This window comes from Jaculus jaculus, chromosome 1 (assembly GCF_020740685.1).
Source record: "Jaculus jaculus isolate mJacJac1 chromosome 1, mJacJac1.mat.Y.cur, whole genome shotgun sequence".
Lineage (NCBI taxonomy): Eukaryota > Metazoa > Chordata > Mammalia > Rodentia > Dipodidae > Jaculus > Jaculus jaculus.
In genome coordinates, this window is record NC_059102.1 from 231088443 (window position 1) to 231107415 (window position 18973).

At 38.8% G+C, this 18973-nt stretch overlaps 2 protein-coding genes across 4 annotated transcripts in view; one reads left to right on the top strand and one right to left on the bottom strand.

Moving 5' to 3' along the window:
* Positions 1-7272, bottom strand: part of Itfg1 (integrin alpha FG-GAP repeat containing 1) — a 181114-nt gene extending 173842 nt beyond the window's left edge. Inside the window, exons 1-2 of one of the 2 annotated variants that reach the window (XM_004664834.3) lie at positions 7058-7272; positions 5032-5104 (exon numbers count right to left, since the gene is read on the bottom strand). In XM_004664834.3, the coding sequence (XP_004664891.2) occupies positions 5032-5104; positions 7058-7265 (281 nt within the window). In that variant the 5' untranslated portion in view covers positions 7266-7272. The remainder of the gene's footprint in view (positions 1-5031; positions 5105-7057) is intronic. The other variant, XM_045132791.1, reaches the window with a different exon arrangement.
* A 127-nt stretch (positions 7273-7399) lies between these two features.
* The window catches only part of Phkb (phosphorylase kinase regulatory subunit beta), a 236070-nt gene continuing 224496 nt past the window's right edge, over positions 7400-18973 (top strand). Inside the window, exons 1-2 of one of the 2 annotated variants that reach the window (XM_004664837.3) lie at positions 7406-7636; positions 9731-9842. In XM_004664837.3, the coding sequence (XP_004664894.2) occupies positions 9788-9842 (55 nt within the window). In that variant the 5' untranslated portion in view covers positions 7406-7636; positions 9731-9787. Of the gene's footprint in view, positions 7637-9730; positions 9843-18973 lie in introns of both variants that reach the window. The other variant, XM_004664836.2, reaches the window with a different exon arrangement.

Sequence of the window (18973 nt, forward strand, 5' to 3'; positions counted from 1 at the left end):
GACTACCAGGGAAAATTGGACTGCTCCTCCACAATGGAGGTAAGGAAGAGTATGTCTGGAGTGCAGGAGATCCTTTAGGGCATCTCTTACTGTTACCATGCCCTGTTATCAAAGTCAATGGAAAACTGCAACAACCTAATTGAGGCAGTGTGATAAATGGCCCAGATCCTTCAGGAATGAAGGTATGGGTCACCCATCCAGGTAAAGAACCAAGACCTGCTGAGGTGCTTGCCAAAAGTGGAGGAAATATAGAATGGGTAGAAGAAAGTAGTTACAAATACCAGCTAAGGCCGCATGGCCAGTTACAAGAACGTGGACTGTAATTGCAATGTTTCTGTCCTGATTTGATGTGGAGTGTTTGTACATATGTACACCAATATTAAGATTATATCACTAGCTAACTGTTAAATTTATATTAGACCTATTGTAATAGAGACCAAGTATTCCTCCAGGAACCTAGCTTTGTATTGGGGGAAACTTTTGCGTTTCTGGTTGTATGTGGGACAGTTATATCATGTTAGGCGGAGTTATGACCTTGTACTATCTTCATTTGGACATTAAGTATGATATAAGGAGATGTGGTTTGGTATCAAGTTGACAAGGGACGGACTTGTGATGGTTAAGGTGTTGTCAACTTGATCTGTTTAGTAATCCACAGAAACCCCTTTATGTGGGTCCCTGAGGTTGCTTCCAGGAAGGATTAACTGAAGGAGGAAGTCCTTCCCCCAGAGTGAGCCATTCGCCCAGAGTGGGCAGCCCCTCTCAGAGGGGGACTTTATATAAGGAATATCTGGGTGAAAAGAGCCCCTTCCTTCTCCCACTTGGCTGCTGGAGCTGCTTACTGCCTTCCAGCATGAATTGAAGACCAGAGCAGACTGAAGACCAGAGGCAACTGAAGACCCCCGTGGATGGAAACCCAGCGGCTCCTCAGGAAGCTTCCAGGCCTTCAGTGCCGGATTGGGACTACTGATGTATTTGGCCATGTAAGCTGTACAGCTGCTGGGTTCCTTGATTCTTGGGCCTGCAACTGCTATTGGACTACTATAAGCTAATCCAATACACTCCCTTTTTAATATAATTCAGTCTAGCAGTTCTGTTCCTCTAAAGAACCCTAATACAGGGGTCAACAGAAATGCCTGATGGAGGTCAATAACCTAATGATGGAACAGCTACAAAGAATAAAGGATAGGAACATAAAAATTATTAAGGCATTTTTTCTAAAAAGCAATCAGTTAATTTGAGCAAGGGAGAAGCAAAAGAAATGAAACAGTGTATATTATTCATCTGTTAGAACTACATGGTTAAAATGCTAACAACAAAAACAAGAGGTGAAGATGATTTAAAAAAAGGTAGTTCGACAAATCATGGTGCAGGCTGGGGGCGTAGCTCAGTGGTACAGGGCTCACTTAGTGTGCTGAGACCCTGGGGGTGGTCCTCACCATCGCCAAAATATAAACAACAACAAAAAAAGCAAAATACAAATTAAAACAAAATTAATTGGGGTGTAAAAATTTATCTTATAACATGGAAATATACACAAGTCAACAATTAAAAAGTGGTTGCTTCAGAGAGGAATACAGGAGTATAGGAATAAAGGGGTGAAGAACATTTAATTTTAGTGAAAAATATCCTAAATTAAAATAAAAACATAGTATCAAATTTTTAATAGCATGCAGAAAAATACTTCATTAGTTAAAAAACAGACAGCGTTTTAACATTTAACAAGATCCAGACCCTCTATCTATTTATTTACACTTCCTTCCAACTCTTCAAGAAAAAAAAATTCTAGGCATTTAGTTCATTAATTGTATTTTCCTCTTATGTTTATTACTCACTCCAAATATTTTTGACGTTAAGTAAGCAGAAATTTGTCTGAAGGAAATAAATTAACATTTGTCCATTTATAATATTCAATGTTCTAATTAAAACTATTTTTTTCAAGTGTTTTGGGTTTATGTACTGTACAGTCTGAGCACTAACTAGCACACATAGAGATTAAAAAACAAAACAGTTTCCTTGTCTTAAAATTCATTTAGAAACACAAAACTTTGGACAGCTAAAGCAATTTAGAGTAAAAGGAACAATACTATCACTATGCCTGATTTCAAGTTATACTCCAGAGCCTTAGTAATAGAAATAGTATGGTACTGACACAAAACCAGCCAGACAGGTCAATGCAATAGATCAGAAGATCCAGATATAAAGCTACACAGCTACAGCCAACTGATGTTTGACAAAGATGCCAGAAATATACACTGGAGAAAAGATAGCCACTTTAACAAATGTTGATGGAAAATTGGATATCTATATGTAGAATGAAACTAGATCCTTGCCTCTCAACCTATACAAAAATCACCTCCACAATCAAAGACCTTAAGTAAGACCTGCAGCTCTGACAGTTATGGGAAAACACTTCATGATATTCATGATACAGGCTTAAGGAAAGACTTTCTCAGTGGGGCATGGTGGCACATGCCTTTAACCCAGCACTTGGGAGGCAGAGGTAGGAGGATGCCATGAGTTTGAGGATACCCTGAGGCTACACAGTGAATTCCAGGTCAGCCTAGACTACAGTGAAACCCTACCTCAAAGAAACTAAAAAAGACAAGACTTTCTGAATAGAACCCTAGAGGTCCAGGTAAGCAAGGCCAACAATCAACAAATGGGACTTTATGAAATTAAAAATCTTTTGTACTGCAAAGGAAACAGTAAATTAAGTGAAGAGACATTCTACAGAATGGCGAAAAAAATCTTTGGTAGCTGACAGAAGATTAATAACAAGATCATGTAAAACACTTAATTGAGCAACAAGCAAACATACCACTGAATCAATAAATAAACTAATGAACAATTTGCAAAAGAGAAAATATAAATAGCCAATAAGCATGAAAAAAATGTTCAACCTCACTAGCCATCACAGAAATGCAAATCAAAGCACATTGAAATTCCATCTCATTCCAGTCAGAACGTCAGTAAGTAAGAAAAGAAACAGGGCTGGAGAGATGGCTTAATGGTTAAGGCATTTGCCTGTGAAGCCTAAGGACTCATGTCTAACTCTCCAGGTCCCACATAAGCCAGAGGCATAGTGTCACAAGCATGCAAGGTCGCACATGTGCACAAGATGGTGCACGCATCTGATCCACTGCAGTGGTTGGAGGTCCTAGCACACCAATTCTCTCTCACACACATTAAAAAAAAAAGAGTCAGTCTGTTGGGTTTGCCTCAAAAAAAAAAAAAAAAAAAAAAGGAAAAGGAAAAGAAAAAGAAATTAACAAATTCTGGCATAGATGTGGACAAAGGGAACTCTTTCACACTACTGTTTGGAATGTAAACTAGTCCAATATCTATGGCGATCAAGCCCCAAGTTTCTCAAAAAACTAGAAATAGATATCACTTGTGGGTACTGTCATGAAGGACTCCAAGTCAAAATATCTGAGATACTTACGTATCAATATCTACTGCAGCACTATTTCTGATACCTAAGTTATAGACCCAGCCTACCTGCCCAACAACAGAGAAATGAATAAGGAAAATGTACATACATACACAATGCAATTTTTTCAGCCATAAAGAAGAATGAAATTGTATGGTTTGTGGAAAAATATATACAACTAGAGAAAACCATATTAAGTAAAATAAGACAGATGTATTTTCTTTCATTTGTGGTTCCTAGCTTTTATATAGTCATATAAATCATGTGTGGATATATTAAATGAAAGTGAAAGTATATTTGTGTATAGGAACAAAGGGAATTATAATGAAAGGGAGAGGAGTGAGAAAGTGGAGGATAGGGAGAAATTGTGGGGGGATATACTCAATGAACAATGTAGACCTGTAAGAAAGTTAAAAAGAAAAAAAATCTTAATCAGTTCCTGGTCTATATACCAATTCATTCTGTATACAATTAACAAGCAAATCAATTGAAGGTAAATTTTCAAAAATCTCTGCTCTGCCCAAGAACATCTAATGGGTCCCTTCTCATAAAATTGAGTTCCAGTCTATGGGATTTATGATTTTCTCTGTGTGCTACCTCTTGTAAATACTATGTACCCCAAACTTCAACAACTTACCTAACTTTTATTCATGCTACACTTAGGCTCTAATTCTATAACTGTCTCAAGGCTGTGACTTTGGACTGCATAGCTCATCTCTTTCTCCCTTTGATGGTCTCGAACCCTTGCTTCTTGTACTTTCAACATTATGTTGACTCTACATTGAGGGTGTAACTGTTTGCCAACCATGAAAAATAAAAAAAAAACACTATTATTTGAATAGCATTTTGAGAACTCAGATAATTTCAGATGCTGGATTTGAATTCATTTAATATAAACCTTAAAACTCATCACCTGGGTGGGGGGGTGGAGAGATGGCTTAACACTGTTAAGGTGCTTGACTGTGAAGCCTAGGACCCAGGTTTGATTCTCCAGTACCTATGTAAGATAAATGCACAAGGTGGCACATGTGTCTAGAATTACTTTGCAGTGGCTAAAGGCCCTGGCAGGGCCATTTTTCCTTTCTCTGTCTGCTCTCTTTCTCTCACTCTCTACCACTCAAATAAATAAAATACAAAAAAAATTTTAAAAAATCATCATCAGTCACTTAATAATAATAAATTAGGACAGAGGCCACTGACCTTTTCATTACCACAAAGTATACTCTTCTTTCCTTACCATACAAAATGTGTTTAGCATGATGACCCTTTTGTGAATGACCTCTTCCATAAGCTCACTCAGGATGAAAGACAATTTCCAACACATTCAAGAAAGCACATTAAGTAGTAAAGGAATAGAAAGTGTTCATACAGGAACAGACCTAAATCCACTCAATTCATTTTCCTAAAAGGAAATTATTTTAAAACTTTGGCACTTTCACTGATTTTCCTAACAAATTACTACTCAAACTTTAGAACTAAGAATTTGTATAAGACCACTGTAGGTGAAAAGCTATGACATATCCATATTACACTAAGAATTAATGTTCCACACACACACACACCAAAAAAAAAAAAAAAAAAAAAAAAAAAGTACTTACGTCAAGGATATCTTTACTTTGGGTTTAAAATAGGGTGCACTCTGATCTGCCAAAAAGACGATTAAATCATTCCCTAAAAGAAGCAAATAAAATTTAGAAAAAAAGGATACCTGATGAAACATCCAATCAGTGCTTGCAAGCTTTCTGAGCACTGTACCCAACAGGAAAGCTTTCATTCTATTCTAGGCTATCAACTCTTTCAAGAACTGCCATAGTAATCTCATGGAATGGGGACTAAATTTAATGTTCAAAGGACAGCAAGAATAACTCTGAGAAAAAGCATAGCTGTTTAAGTCAAAGTGAAGCCAAAGGATTCTGCCAAGAGTCAGATAGGTTTACCTAAGAGAACCATTCACACATGAACTAACTACTCATACAAAGGATGCATCTTAAACATATAGCATACAAAATTCAGTGAGAGGCCCTGGGTTTGCTTTGCAGCACTCTGGCACTATAACAAAACAAAACCCTTATGAGGGCTGGAGAGATGGCTTAGTGGTTAAGCGCTTGCCTGTGAAGTCTAAGGACCCAGGTCCAAGGCTTGATTCCCCAGGACCCACATTAGCCAAATGCACAAAGGGTGCACGCATCTGGGATTTGTTTGCAGGGGCTGGAGGCCATGGTGTGCCCATTCTCTCTCTCTCTCTCTCTCTACCTACCTCTTTCTCTGTCTGTCACTTTCAAATAAACAAATAAAAATAAACAAAACAAAACAAAAAAACCCTATGAGATACTGTAATGGCAAACCATGTGATCTTTAAACGCAGCCACGCTAACCCTTATGTGGGGGCTGTTTATTTCATCATACAGATGTATCACACCAATAATGCAGGAATTCCTAAGGTAAGTATCTAACAACAGAAATACCATTAAACATGAGCAGAAAAAGTACAGTCCTCCAAGACTCCTCTGACTTCTATGGAACTCTCTTCAGGCTGATGCATTCATCAAAGAGCTCAATTAATGTTCACTGGGATAGACTTTCAGAACTGTTTAATCAAGCAGAGGCCAAGCACTAAGTCAAGGAGAGTCTTTGCATCCAGTTTGGATGGAATGCTACAAGTGGCAGTTTGTACTTTTCTCAATATATGGAGAATAATTTAATGACAGGAAGATATCCAGTGTTCACAAGAGGTACTGGAGTCCTTGAAAGGACCCCACAAAATTCTGGGTTAGAATCATGTCACTCAAGCTCTGGATCAGTTCTAAACTTCCTTCCTTCATGAACTAGATCCTTAAGCAACACCCACTTTTGTGCTAAGATGCTCCCTAATGTCCACTGCCCAAATCAGAATTTAATGATGGTTACAGAACTTTCAGGAATACAAGTTAACAAGAAAGAAATGTGGAAAACTATGGTAGTGGTCAAGGTAAGGAAGAACCAGGCTCACATCAAAACCTGTTAGCTCACGATGGAGAAATCTGTAGTTTGAGAATGCATCCTCAAGGAGTGACTGGGTTTATCAGTGGACACCAAAAACTGCTTGTGTGAGCTACGGAGTTTGGGACTTTGAGAGGTTACAGTAACTTCAGTGAAACCTGGGACCTTAACAAAAGGAGGGAGGAATGATTTGGGGAAATGGGAAGCAAAAAGTTTCCCAAGAAAAACCTGTGAAGTTGCATCTTACTCTGCTAGTCAAAGGAGAGGAAAGAAGAAAAGCAGAAGGGAATGTAGATTTGGTTGTCAACACAGAGGACAACTACAAAGACTGGGTATCAGGGAGGACTTTGGAGGCAGGTGATTCTATGGAGAGGAAAGGGGATGTAAGGTCACAGACATCTCATGAAAAAAAAAAGCTGGGGTGTTTTTAGGGTTTTGGGAGGCAGATCAAGCTTTATAGGATGGCCAGGTTAAAACACACACACACACACACACGCGCGAATGGGGCAAGCTGTCAAGGATGCTGGAGAAAGAAGGAGGGGGACAGGGCTGAGAAATGCAAGAAGACAGTCAGAGGGACAAGGGCTGTGGGTACACTGGGGAGGGGCAGACCGACAATGGACACAGGGCCCAGCAAGCACTGACTTTCCCGGAGCACGAAGAGGTCCGTCTGCTTGTCAGAGTTGAGGTCCCCAAAGGCCGCCAGTGTGCCCCAGGCCTCGGCCCCAAAGAGCTCGGCAGTGACGTTGTGCAGCGCCCGCGCCGGCGCCGGCCCGACTCCTAGCAGCGCGAGCCCTCCAAGGAGCAGCTCTATCCGCACCCAGGCGCTCGGAAGCCGGCCTGCCGCCGCCATGGCAGCCCTCGGCCCCCGCCCGCCGGCCCAGCGCCGCGCTTGACGGCAGCCGCAAAGCAGCGTGCGGCCGGCCGAGCGACCAGGCACACAGCCTCCAGACGTGCACGGGCAGCGACCCCGCCGCACTCTCCCTCGGTTGGCCTCTCTGACGACGAGGAGGCCAGGGGATCTAGGGCGAGGCTGGCCCCTCGAGCTCACTTCCGGCCGGCTGGCCTTCCCGACACTGTCGCGCGCTGGGGGGCGTGGCCAGCAGCCTGTCTTGACAGACAGCCCTGGGGGCGGTAGCCTTAGCATGATGGCGGGGGCAGAGGGGTCCATGGCAGAAGTGAGCTGGAAGGTGTTGGAGAGAAGAGCCCGGGCCAAGCGCTCAGGTTTGGCTGACTGGGACAACAGCCCCTGCTCCATACAGTGGGTGGTTGCCCTCAAGCCCTTGGTCGGGAGGCAAAGGGGAGTCATGGGAATGGACCTGTGTCCTGTTAAGTAGCTCCTCAGAAAGCAAAAGGCTCTGGCTATGTGGTGTGTCCATGTCTGCCCCCCCTCCCCTGTCCCACCTCATCTTACAAATTAGGTGGTGGTCCCCACTCTGTTTCTCCTTTAGCTTATTCTGTATTTCCACCTAAGACATAGCTACAACCTGGCTTCTTCCAAAAACTTGTTCCGAGAAGTCAGGCAGGGTCACTTTCTTGGGAAAGTGTGGTCTCATTACCTGTCTTCCTCTAGGAAAATAATGATGATGATGATGATGATGATGATGATAATCAGAGCTCTTCAGTTTTAGTTAGGACTATGATCTGGCCCTAAAAAACTGGCGACTACTTGTTGCCTTATTTGATCTAGCCCTTTTACCATCCTCAAAAATACTGAACCACAGCCAGCTTTCTGTGTGGCAAAAATGGAGGAGACAGGTTTTGGATGACAAAGTAGTTAGAGTTTACACTGAAGTGAGTTCCTTTCCTAGGCAAGTCCCAGGATCTGAGGTTTCCAGTTGTTGATTTCAAGCCAAGACCATGGAGGTCAGAAGATGCCAACAGTTCAAGTGTCCTGAACTGACTTATTCAAATTGCAAAGTCATGATTTTAAGTTAGCACTCCTGGTTGATAATTCCGCAGAGAGCCAAGGCTCAAACTTCCCTTATTTCAAGTTGGCTGCATATAATCTTGAGCAAAATGGGTGACCAGAAACGGGAGGTGGCCAAATGACAAATTTTCAAATAAGGATATTTCTCTTGTAAAAGTTTGATGAAGTTTATGTTATTTCTGGGGGATGTGAAAAGCATTGCTTCAGGAAAGCTAACTGTGCTTGAACTGATACTGAATCACTCTCATCTGTATGCACCAATAATGTTTTGGACTTTTTCCATTTACAGTTTTTAGTTGTTTATTGTGTTAGATCACATTTTTCTTTAACATTTATACAAAGTATATCTTATTTCATAAGTTAGTTTGTTGCTCATTTCATTTTGGTTTTTAAGCTTAAAATTCTTGAGTTTATTTACTTTGGGCTATAATGAAACAACTACCCAGAAAGAACAAGAGAATTTATCAAAAAATAAGTACAGTTTAGAGTCAGGACAATTACTTGAAACAGTCCTGTATTTTTGGTTCATACTTTTCATTAAAATATTTTTGTATCATAATGACTTGGTTTTCTACAGTTTGTAGATGGGCTATAAAAAGTAGTACTGGAATTTCCTAACAGGGAATTGAACAATGTCCTCAGCAGGTATTTTTGCAACATTACTCTTTTAATAAGCTCATAGAGTTTAGTTTCTCCTTCAGGTTTTGGTTTTACATAAATGCATGTCATAACAGCAAACTTTGCAAACCTTACCTTTGTTTTCTTTGTTAGGAAACATTTTGTTTTAATCAACTATTGCTGAATGCAACCACTTAAATCCAGTGCCATATTCAAAATAAAGGGGATAGTATCAATGTTTAATAGTCTTACATGCTTATATCATAGTAGTAAAAATGAGATACCCCTTGAAGCCAGTCTTTCAAATTAGTAGTTATGTTTGATATTTCAGACTCTTCTCATTCTAAAGTATGTATGATAGTTTCTTGAGTGAATATTTTCTTCTCACATCATTTAAAAGCACTAACTTGTGTTTGTGACTTTTAGAAGGGTGTATAAGCAGATTTATGTGAAGTGAAGTAAGCTGAATAGACTCATCTTTGGAATTCTAAGCATTGTTACCTAGTAGCATAATTATGATTATGATACTACACAATAAGGAATGCTACTCTCACCTAATGTTTAATAAGTAAATATTATATCTCCTGCTTCATATAAGCACATGAAACTTGTCAAACAAAAGATATATAGTTTTCAAGTCATAAAAGAGAAAGTAAAATTGCATAATGATCCTCAACTATTGTCTCTTGTTGCACACTGCATTGTGTTAATAACTGCTCACACTGCTTTCAATTAATCTAATGCTGATTGCTTCTAACCCTTACTGACAGTTTTAAAACTGCTGTAGTATAGTCTGCAACACTTGTGATTAAAGTCAACACTTTGAAATGGCCAACACATCTGCTGCTGCCTTCTCTTCACCACCGGCTTTCTTAAGGTCTGGTAAGTGCATAGAACCCAAAAGGGTTAATTGTAAACTTTATGTATTTTCTGAAAGTTGATGTCACCATATATCTTTTGGGTTTTATTTCCTCTAATTGGCCCACGTCTGAGTTTGTTTCAGTTAATGTTAGGCTCAGGTTTCCACTGTATTTTGAATGTGGCCCATGGTGCATATACAAGACAGAGAATAGAGTCCTAGCCTGACAATTGCAAACCATTAGACCCAGGGCAGTTCTTTGATACCCTTATTTGTCAAGTGAGTATGTAGTATAGATTCTTAAAGGATTTTTGTCTTCTTACAAAATAGGAAAATTTTATGTAAAAAAGTAATTTTGGAACAATATCCCACCTTATCTACCCTACCAACTCTCTGTGTACTAGCTATTATCATTTCTTAGGCAAGGATTTTCTTGTCCTAGGTCCTGAGACTATTATATGTAAAAGCTACTGCATTGCTCTTTATCTGAGGGCTTCTTGGTGCAAGGGCTGGAGGTGATGTTGGTATAGTGACTTATAGACTGTTGTGCAGATGTGCCATTTAAGAGCTGGAGGAAAGCTGTGGAATCAGCTCCCCAGTTGAGTTAATAAGTAATTTCAATTGGTTTATGGCCTCAGAAATGACTGTATGGACTCCCATTAGGATCTTAGGTCTTTGGATGCATTCAGTACTACCCTGCAGAAGAAGAAACAGGTTTTCTTAAATGGATCCATAAATGAAGACATAAGTCTTTTGCATGCTTTTATTTAAATTGTGCCCCACCTTAGGCCATTGAAAACATGCCTTATAATGTATCTCGTGGAGAATATTCAGTCTCAGTATTCATTATCAGGTACATGTGTGATGAGTGCCCACAAACAGTGAACTCTTCTCTTGGGCCTTATCACAGCCATTCACAATCATCATGGCCATTTGGAAGTAGTCTCTTCTGTTTGTATTTCAAATTCTGTTTTGGGAGATAAAGAAGGACATCTTAAGACAGATTAAGGATGAATTAGTCATGAGAAAACAAAGTTGTTACTTAAGGAAAGCAAATTCTCCCTTTAGCTGTGTGATAATTGACAAAATACTGCAGCAGGGCTGGAGAGATAGCTTAGCAGTCAAGGACCCAGGTTAAACACCCCAGAACCCACATAAGCCAGATGCACAAAGTGATTCATGTGCAGAAGTGTATGTCTGGAGTTCATTTTCAGTGGCTAAGGCCCTGGTGTGCCAGTTCTCTCTCTCTCCCTAATAAATAAAATAAAAGGAAAAGATACTGTAGCACAGTCAGTTAATTCCCGATTTCACCTACATATCTCTCTGAGTTGGTCTATTTTATTTTTTTAGGAACAGGCTCTATTTCCCATCTTGCCTTCCCAACTAAAAGTGAGGTTTTTCAACAGTAACCAAGTTATTCATGAGGGAAAGTAAAAAACTAAAGGCATATCCTTGAAAATTTCCTAATGGTTTGATATTTACATACAGCGTTCAAATGGTTTTGTGTTTTATTTGAACACTCCTTACTTCTCCTGCATATATTTCTGCTTTTTATTGTTTTTCTTTGTTTCTACTCTTTATCAAATTACATGTGATTCCTGCATTTTTGTTTTTATGTGTCCATGCTTGTGAGTGGTGCTCTGACTACTACTGTTTCAATATGTGCTTGCTTGAAGATAATTTGCTTTGACTGCTTAACTTGAAAGAGATCTTGATATCCAGGTTTTACTTTAAAGAACTGTATGTGGGGTTGAATCTTAAAATAAAAGGTATAAAACAATGAATCTATAAGAAAATTGAACAACCAAAAGAAATTAGATTAATTATGGAAGAAATATAGTATCTGAATTCCTGAGATGGTTTCCATGTGGCCACTGTACTTTAGTGTATTAAAGATGAAGTTAGTCAGTTATAGCAATTCTGTACTATCTCACTTCACTTATTAAGAATACTATATTGTAATAACTGAAGAAATGGCTTGATATTTTACTTTAGTTAAATGACAAAATGATTTAAAAAATATTCCTTTTATAAATGAATTCTATCTTTGCTCCCTAAGTTTATTAACATTTGATAATTGTAATGAGTTCTTTACTTACTTCTCTTTAAGTTCTCTGATTCATTTTCTCGTTTTCATTTGATTGTTATACCAGTACCATATAATGTTTTGTTGCATATTCTGAGTAAAATTTAATTTTTTATACGTCTGCTACTGCTCATTTTGGCATTTGTATACCCTATGTTTTCAGACTTAGTTAATAGTTAAATAATCAGGAAAGTTCTTGCAGCTTGAAGAAGCTTAAAGAAGAAGACATGAGGCTCCTGGAATCTTCAGTGTTATGGTGCTTTTATTAGTTGTGAGCAGATACCTGACAAAAAGCTGTTTAAGGAGGAAATGATTTATTTTTGCTTACAGTATGAGAGTGCAGTCCATCGTGATAGGGAAGGCATGGCAGCAGGAGCATGAAGTAGCTCGTCACATTGTGTCTGCTGTCAGAAGATAGAGAAGAATGGATAGCTTTCTCCTTTTTATCCACCCTTGTGACTCTCATTTATAGTGGGTCTTCCCACCTCAGTTAACTTAATCTAAAAACTCCCTCACAGACAAGCCCAGAAGTTTATTTCTTTTGTGATTCTTAACCCTTCAAGTTGGCAAGATTAACCATCACAGTGCTCTATAAGAACTTGATCAGAGTATCTAGTCCTTAATATTGGCTCTGTTTTTGATTTCCTGTTTGTTCTTAAGTAAGTTACTTTACATGTTTTTGAGACTCAGCTGATTTTTCTAATAAAAATTAGGGTATTATGGGCTGGAGAGATGGCTTAGCTGTTAAGGTGCTTGCTTGTGAAGCCTAAGGACCCAGGTTCAACTCCCCAGAACCTACATAAGCCATATGTGCAAGGTGGCACATGCATACAAGGTCCCACATGTGCACAAGGTGGCTCACATCTCTGGCGATTGATTGCAGTGGGTAGAGGCCCTGGCATGCTAATTCTCTCTCTTTCTCATAAAAAAAATTGGGGTATTAGTCTGGGCATAGTGATACACACCTTTAATCCCAGCACTCAGGAGGCAGAGGTAGGAGGATTGCCATGAGTTTGAGGCCAGCCTGAGACTCCATAGTGAATTCCAGATCAGCCTGGACTAGAGCCAGACCCTACCTTGAAAAAACAAAAACAAGAAAAGAAAAAAATAGGGTTATTAAATCTATTTAGAAGCCAAATGTGGTAGTTCAGACCTGGGTTCTCAGAATTTGGGAGGCTGGCACAGGAGCATGGCCATGCGTTCCAGGCCAGCCTGTGCTGTCTAGCAAAGCCCTATCTCAAGAAAACAGCCAGATAGCATGGAGAAATTGTTATTTGGATTGAACCAGATGCTATGTGCAAAACACTTAATATGTAGTACCTGTTCAATGAATTTGAGGAAACGTTTTTTCCTGAAAATAAGTGTCTTTTACAATATTGATTTTATTTATTACAAAATTGCAAAGTATATACTACATACATGGGCGTGATTGCTTATCTTTCTCATTTTAATATCTATTCTCAAATTAGCCCTTTGATCAAGAGAACCTGTCATGGTAAATCATAATTAGCTTGTACCATGTTACCCAGAATCTAACAGTTATGGAGTTAGGCTCTTTATTCCATTCCATTTTGTAATTTTGGTCCTCTTTTTCTCCTATACCCATTCCATTTTTGTCCATCACTATAACTCTACAAACATTGCTTCTGACAATTTGAAAATAAATTTCTAGTAGACTGTAAGTAATTTGGTTGTCATTTTATGTGTTGTTTGAAGACTTTTTTTTTCCTTCTTGTATTGGGCATGCAAAGGGTTCCCTTCATGTAGGATAGAAATCTCAGCAGCACTTAATAAGTCTTATCCTACAGGGGCTCTGATTTCTTCTTACTGGGTCCTGCCCTGTAATCTTGTAAGGTTTAGGAAACAGAAACCATAGAATATCACTTAACTCCCTGGGCATGAATCTCTTTGACGTTCAAGCTTACTCTCTTTCTGTGTCATCAGCAAGAAAGGTGCTTCAGGTTTCCTACGTGAACTGGTTTCATAAAGAACACAGAGGCTTGTCTCAATATTTTAGACTTGTACCACATACATTATACAGTCCATGAGCATCTTCTTCTTTTTATTTTATGTTCAGTCTTTAGTAAAGTCAGAGAGAAGATCTCACATATAATCTGACCAACATAGAACTCATGCCTTCTACTCAATTCCTCTCCCAAATATGTTCCTCCTTAAATAATCTCCGTCTAGCTGCAAGCTTAACTATAGGATTTTTCTCTCTCTTATTGTCATCTTTATTATTATTATTATTATTTAGGTAATCTGTAACTCTTTTCCACTCCATCTTTAAGATGTTAAAAATACCAAATCTTTTTTCTCTAGCTGTACTCTAACCTTCATAGTCCAAGCTACTTTATTTCTGGTTTAGTCTACTAAAATACCCTAATTTCTTGACTCTACGTTCTAGCTTCAGTATAAACTATTCTTCACCCAGCAGTGAGTAGGATCTTAAAGCCCTCGATCAGATCATGCCACTTTCCTGCTTAAAACTTTCCTACTGGATCCTTTATTACTTTAGCATAAAATCCACATTCCTTTCCCTTGGGTAGTAAGAACCTCAGCTACTGGCAGCTATTTCACTGGCCTCCTCCTGGAGTACTGTTCTCTACCTTGACTCCTCCTTAGCCTTGCTATGCTGGCTTGCTTTAGAAGTCCCTAAGTCACAATCTTATATTTAGTTTATGTTTCTATAGTGGCTACTTCTTCTGCCTGGAAATCTCTGTCCTGTTTGAGTACTTTATTCCTTCTTTTTGTAATTTAGATGCTTATTTTAAATATACTTTTATTAGAACAGTCTTTTCTATCCACTAAATCTAAGTGCTCACCCAATAGTACACTCTAATCTTTTAATTTTAATTCTCTGCTGTAGATGCCTTACATTTTTATTTCTTGATTGGTTTGGTTTCTTTTGGGATATGATCTTAGTTTGAGGCTAACCTCAAACTAAGTATTTAGCTGAGGATGAGCTTGAACTTTTGATCATCCTGCCTGTAGCTCCCAAGTGCTAGGATTACATGATTGTACCACCATACCCGTTTTTATGCTGTGCTATGGAAACATCCTACCAACTTGGTCTGCATTCCTAGCCCTACTTCTTGCTATTTACTCTTCTCTTTTTTGGCTTTCTTTTCTTTTTAAAAAAATATATATTTTAAATTTTTATTTATTTATTTGAGAGCGACAGACACAGAGAGAAAGACAGATAGAGGGAGAGAGAGAGAATGGGCGCGCCAGGGCTTCCAGCCTCTGTAAATGAACTCCAGGCGCGTGCGCCCCCTTGTGCACCTGGCTAACGTGGGACCTGGGGAACCGAGCCTCCAACCGGGGTCCTTAGGCTTCATAGGCAAGCGCTTAACCACCAAGCCATCTCTCCAGCCCTCTTTTTAAAAATATTTTTATATTTGTTTTTTATTATTTATTTGAGAGAGAGAGGGAGAGAGTGGATGTGCCAGGGCCTGTAACCACTGCAAATGTGCTCCAGAAGCATGTGCTACCTTGTGCATCTTGCTTTACATGGGTATTGGGGAATTGAACCTGGGTCCTTAGGCTCTGCAGGTAAGTGCCTTAACTGATGAGCTACCCTCTCTATTTTGCTTTCTAGTCTGTTTCCACATACAAGAGTAGTTATTGTATAATATGTATATGTATATATGTAATATGTTGTATACATATGTGTATATAGCATATGCAGATATATTATACATATATGGTATTTTTCATATGATATGTATATTAAATGTTTTGTCCCCTGCATTATCTCTGGAGCCTACAGGAATACCAGAAACATGGTGCTTTTTAAGTAAATAATATTGCTTAAAAAAACCTTATTATCACTTCTGAGATCCTTCTTCCCCTTTTGAAAGATAATTGTTACAGTTAGTATACATATGTTACACTACTGGGCTCAATACCAGTACTGTTTCTTTCAAACAGTGTGAGAATAATAGTATATTCCTTCCAAGTTCTTTTATGAATATGAAAAATATCTGTGAAGCACCTAATGGTTGTAGTGTTATACTAGTAACAGCATTGATTATCATGTGGATAATGATGGTTCTGACAACTATTTAAATAGCTAATTTTTTCTTTAAAATTTTTTTGTTCATTTTTATTTATTTGTTTGAGAGTGACAGAGAGAGAAAGAGGCAGACAGAGAGAAAGAGAGAGAATGGGCACACCAGGGCCTCCAGCCACTGCGAACACCTCCTTGTACATCTGGCTAATGTGGGTCCTGGGGATTTGAGCCTCGAACCTGGGTCTTTAGGCTTCACAGGCAAGCCCTTAACTGCTAAGCCATCTCTCCAGCCCCAGCTAATTTTTTTAAAGAGTTTTATTATTTATTTATTTGAGAAAGAGAGAGAGAGAATCCGCATGGCAGGGCCTCCAGCCACTACAAATGAACTCTAGATGCATGTGCCACTATCTAGCTTATGTGGGTTGCTAGCAGATGCCTTAACCACTAAGCAATCTCCCCAGCCCCAAACAACTAATCTTAATGGAGCATGTATATGGGATAAGTGGTGGTCTAATATTTTACATTTAAATCTCATGGCAATTTTATGCTGGAGGTGATATTACTATCTCCTTTTTTATTTTATTTTATTTTTTAAAGTAGGGTCTTAATCTAGCCCAGGGTGGTCTGGAACTCACTTTGTAGTTCTAGGCTGGCCTTCAACTCACAGTGATTTTCCTATCTCTGCTTCCTGAGTGCTGAGATTAATGGCACGTGTCACCATACCCAGCTGATAATACTATATTCTTTTGAACGAAACAAATTGCAGAGTAATAATATAGCTTAATTCTAATCACTCAGTGCATAATGGAGGCAGGATACAAAGTCTGTAAAGTCTTTGCTGCCAACTATTGTGCCTTCTTTTCCCTTCATCATCCATCGTACTTACATTCCATATGTCATCAGCAGTGATCACTGTGTGCTGCATCTTGGTATTATCTATTGTTCTCTTATTCATTTCAAATCAACTATTATTTCTTGGACCTCTCTAAAGTCATAGGAACTTTGCAGTGGCATTATATCTTTAGAAACTCACTGAATGAGCTGGGTGTGGTGGTGCACCTGTAATCCTGGCATTTTGGGGGGTGCAGAGGTAGGAATATTGCTGTGAGTTCGAGGGCACCTTGAGACTAAGGTAGAGTGAGGCTCTACCTCAAGAACAAAACAAAACAAAACAAAACAAAATGAAAAAAAAGTGCTGGAGATGGTTTAGGAGTTACGGTGCTTGTCTGTGAAGCCTAAGGACTCAGGTTTGATACCCCAGGTCCCACGTAAGCCAGATATCCATGGTGGCACATGTGTCTGGTGTTTGTTTGCAGTGGCTAAAGGCCCTGATGTGCACATTTTCTCTGTCTTTCTCTCTTCTCTCCCTTTGCCTATAATAAATAAAAATCAAAACTTTTTTTTTTAAAGAAAGAAACTCACTGAGTGAAAATATCCCACACTGAAATGCATATAAAATATACCAGCTTACAGAATATCAGACCTTACTGTAGCCTACCTTTAAGTGCCCATTACCAAGAAAATAAATGAGCTAAATAGATTAGTTTATAGTTGATCTAAGTCAGAGAAAAATTCTTCTTTATGAATATATTGTGAAGTGTATTGAACATTTATATCCAAATATTATACACAACATAGTACACCATATAGAATTTGTTGTTTCTCTTCATGATTGCTGGCTGGTTGGGAGCTATAGCTCATGGTTGCTCCCCAACATCATGAGATAATGGTACTATATATATTGCTAGTCTGCAAAAAAGATCAACTCAAAATTTGATGTTTGACTTTTATTGAATGTTTATGGCTTTTGTGCCATCATAAATTTGAAAAATCCTAAGTAAAAAAATATAATTTTAGGGCTGGAGAGATGGCTTAGCAGTTAAACACTTACCTGTGAAACCTAAGGACTCTGGTTTGAGGCTCGATTCCCCAAGACCCACATTAGCCAGATGCACAAGGGGGCGCATGCGTCTGGAGTTTGTTTGCAGTGGCTGGAGGCCCTGGTATGCCCATTCTCTCCGCTCTATCTTCCTCTTTCTCTCTCTGACTGTCACTCTGAAATAAATAAATAAAAATAAACAAAAAAATTAAAAAATATATATAGTTTTAAGTCAAGATTGCTCATACATAATGAGGTCTTAATGGTGAGTTTATAACATGATGGAACTTTTATGAATGCTAAAGGTGACTCATGCTTCTTTATTTTTATTTATTTATGAGAGAGAGAGTGAGAGAGAGAATGAATAATGGCACATCTGGGCCTCCAGCCACTGCAAACAAACTCCAGATGTATGTGCCATCTTGTGCATCTGGCTTATGTGGATTTTAGGGAGTTAAACCTGGGTCCTTCGGCTTTTCAGGTAAGAGCCTTAACTGCTTAGCCATCCCCCCAGTCTATGACTAATGCTTTTTATATTTGTGTTTTTAATTGGTGCATGATAATTTCACCCACTTGTGGGATGCAGTAAAATACTTTGATACACTTATATAATGTGTATATAATGACCAGGTAGTGTAACTTTTTAACTCTTTTTAAACATTTATCATCACTTTTTGTTGGCAGGCTTTGAATTTTCCTCAATTTCATTGTAAAATATGTTATGAATTACTTTCACTTGTAATTGCCCTGCTTGCTATAGAATATTAGAACTTTTCCTATGTACCTATTTTGGTACTTATTCAAGTTCTTGTCTTTTCCTAGTACCCTCCCTAGGCTCTAGTGACTGGTATTTTATTCTTTTCCTGTATGAAATCAACTTCTTTAGTTTCTACATAAGAACATGCAGCACTTCTCTGTGTTTGACATATTTCATTTAACACAGTGTCCTCCAGATACACCCATATTGTTGCAAGTCGTACTCTTTCATATTTTTATTGCGCATGTGTGTGGGTGTGGAGTGAGTACATGCTTGCATGTTTGTATGCCTGTGTGCACCATTGTGCAGGTGCATGTCTGTACGCATGCCTTTGGAGGCAAGAGGTTGACACTGAGTCTGTTCCTCCATCACTTTCCACCTTACTTGCTGAGGCAGGATTTCTCACTTGATTCAGCT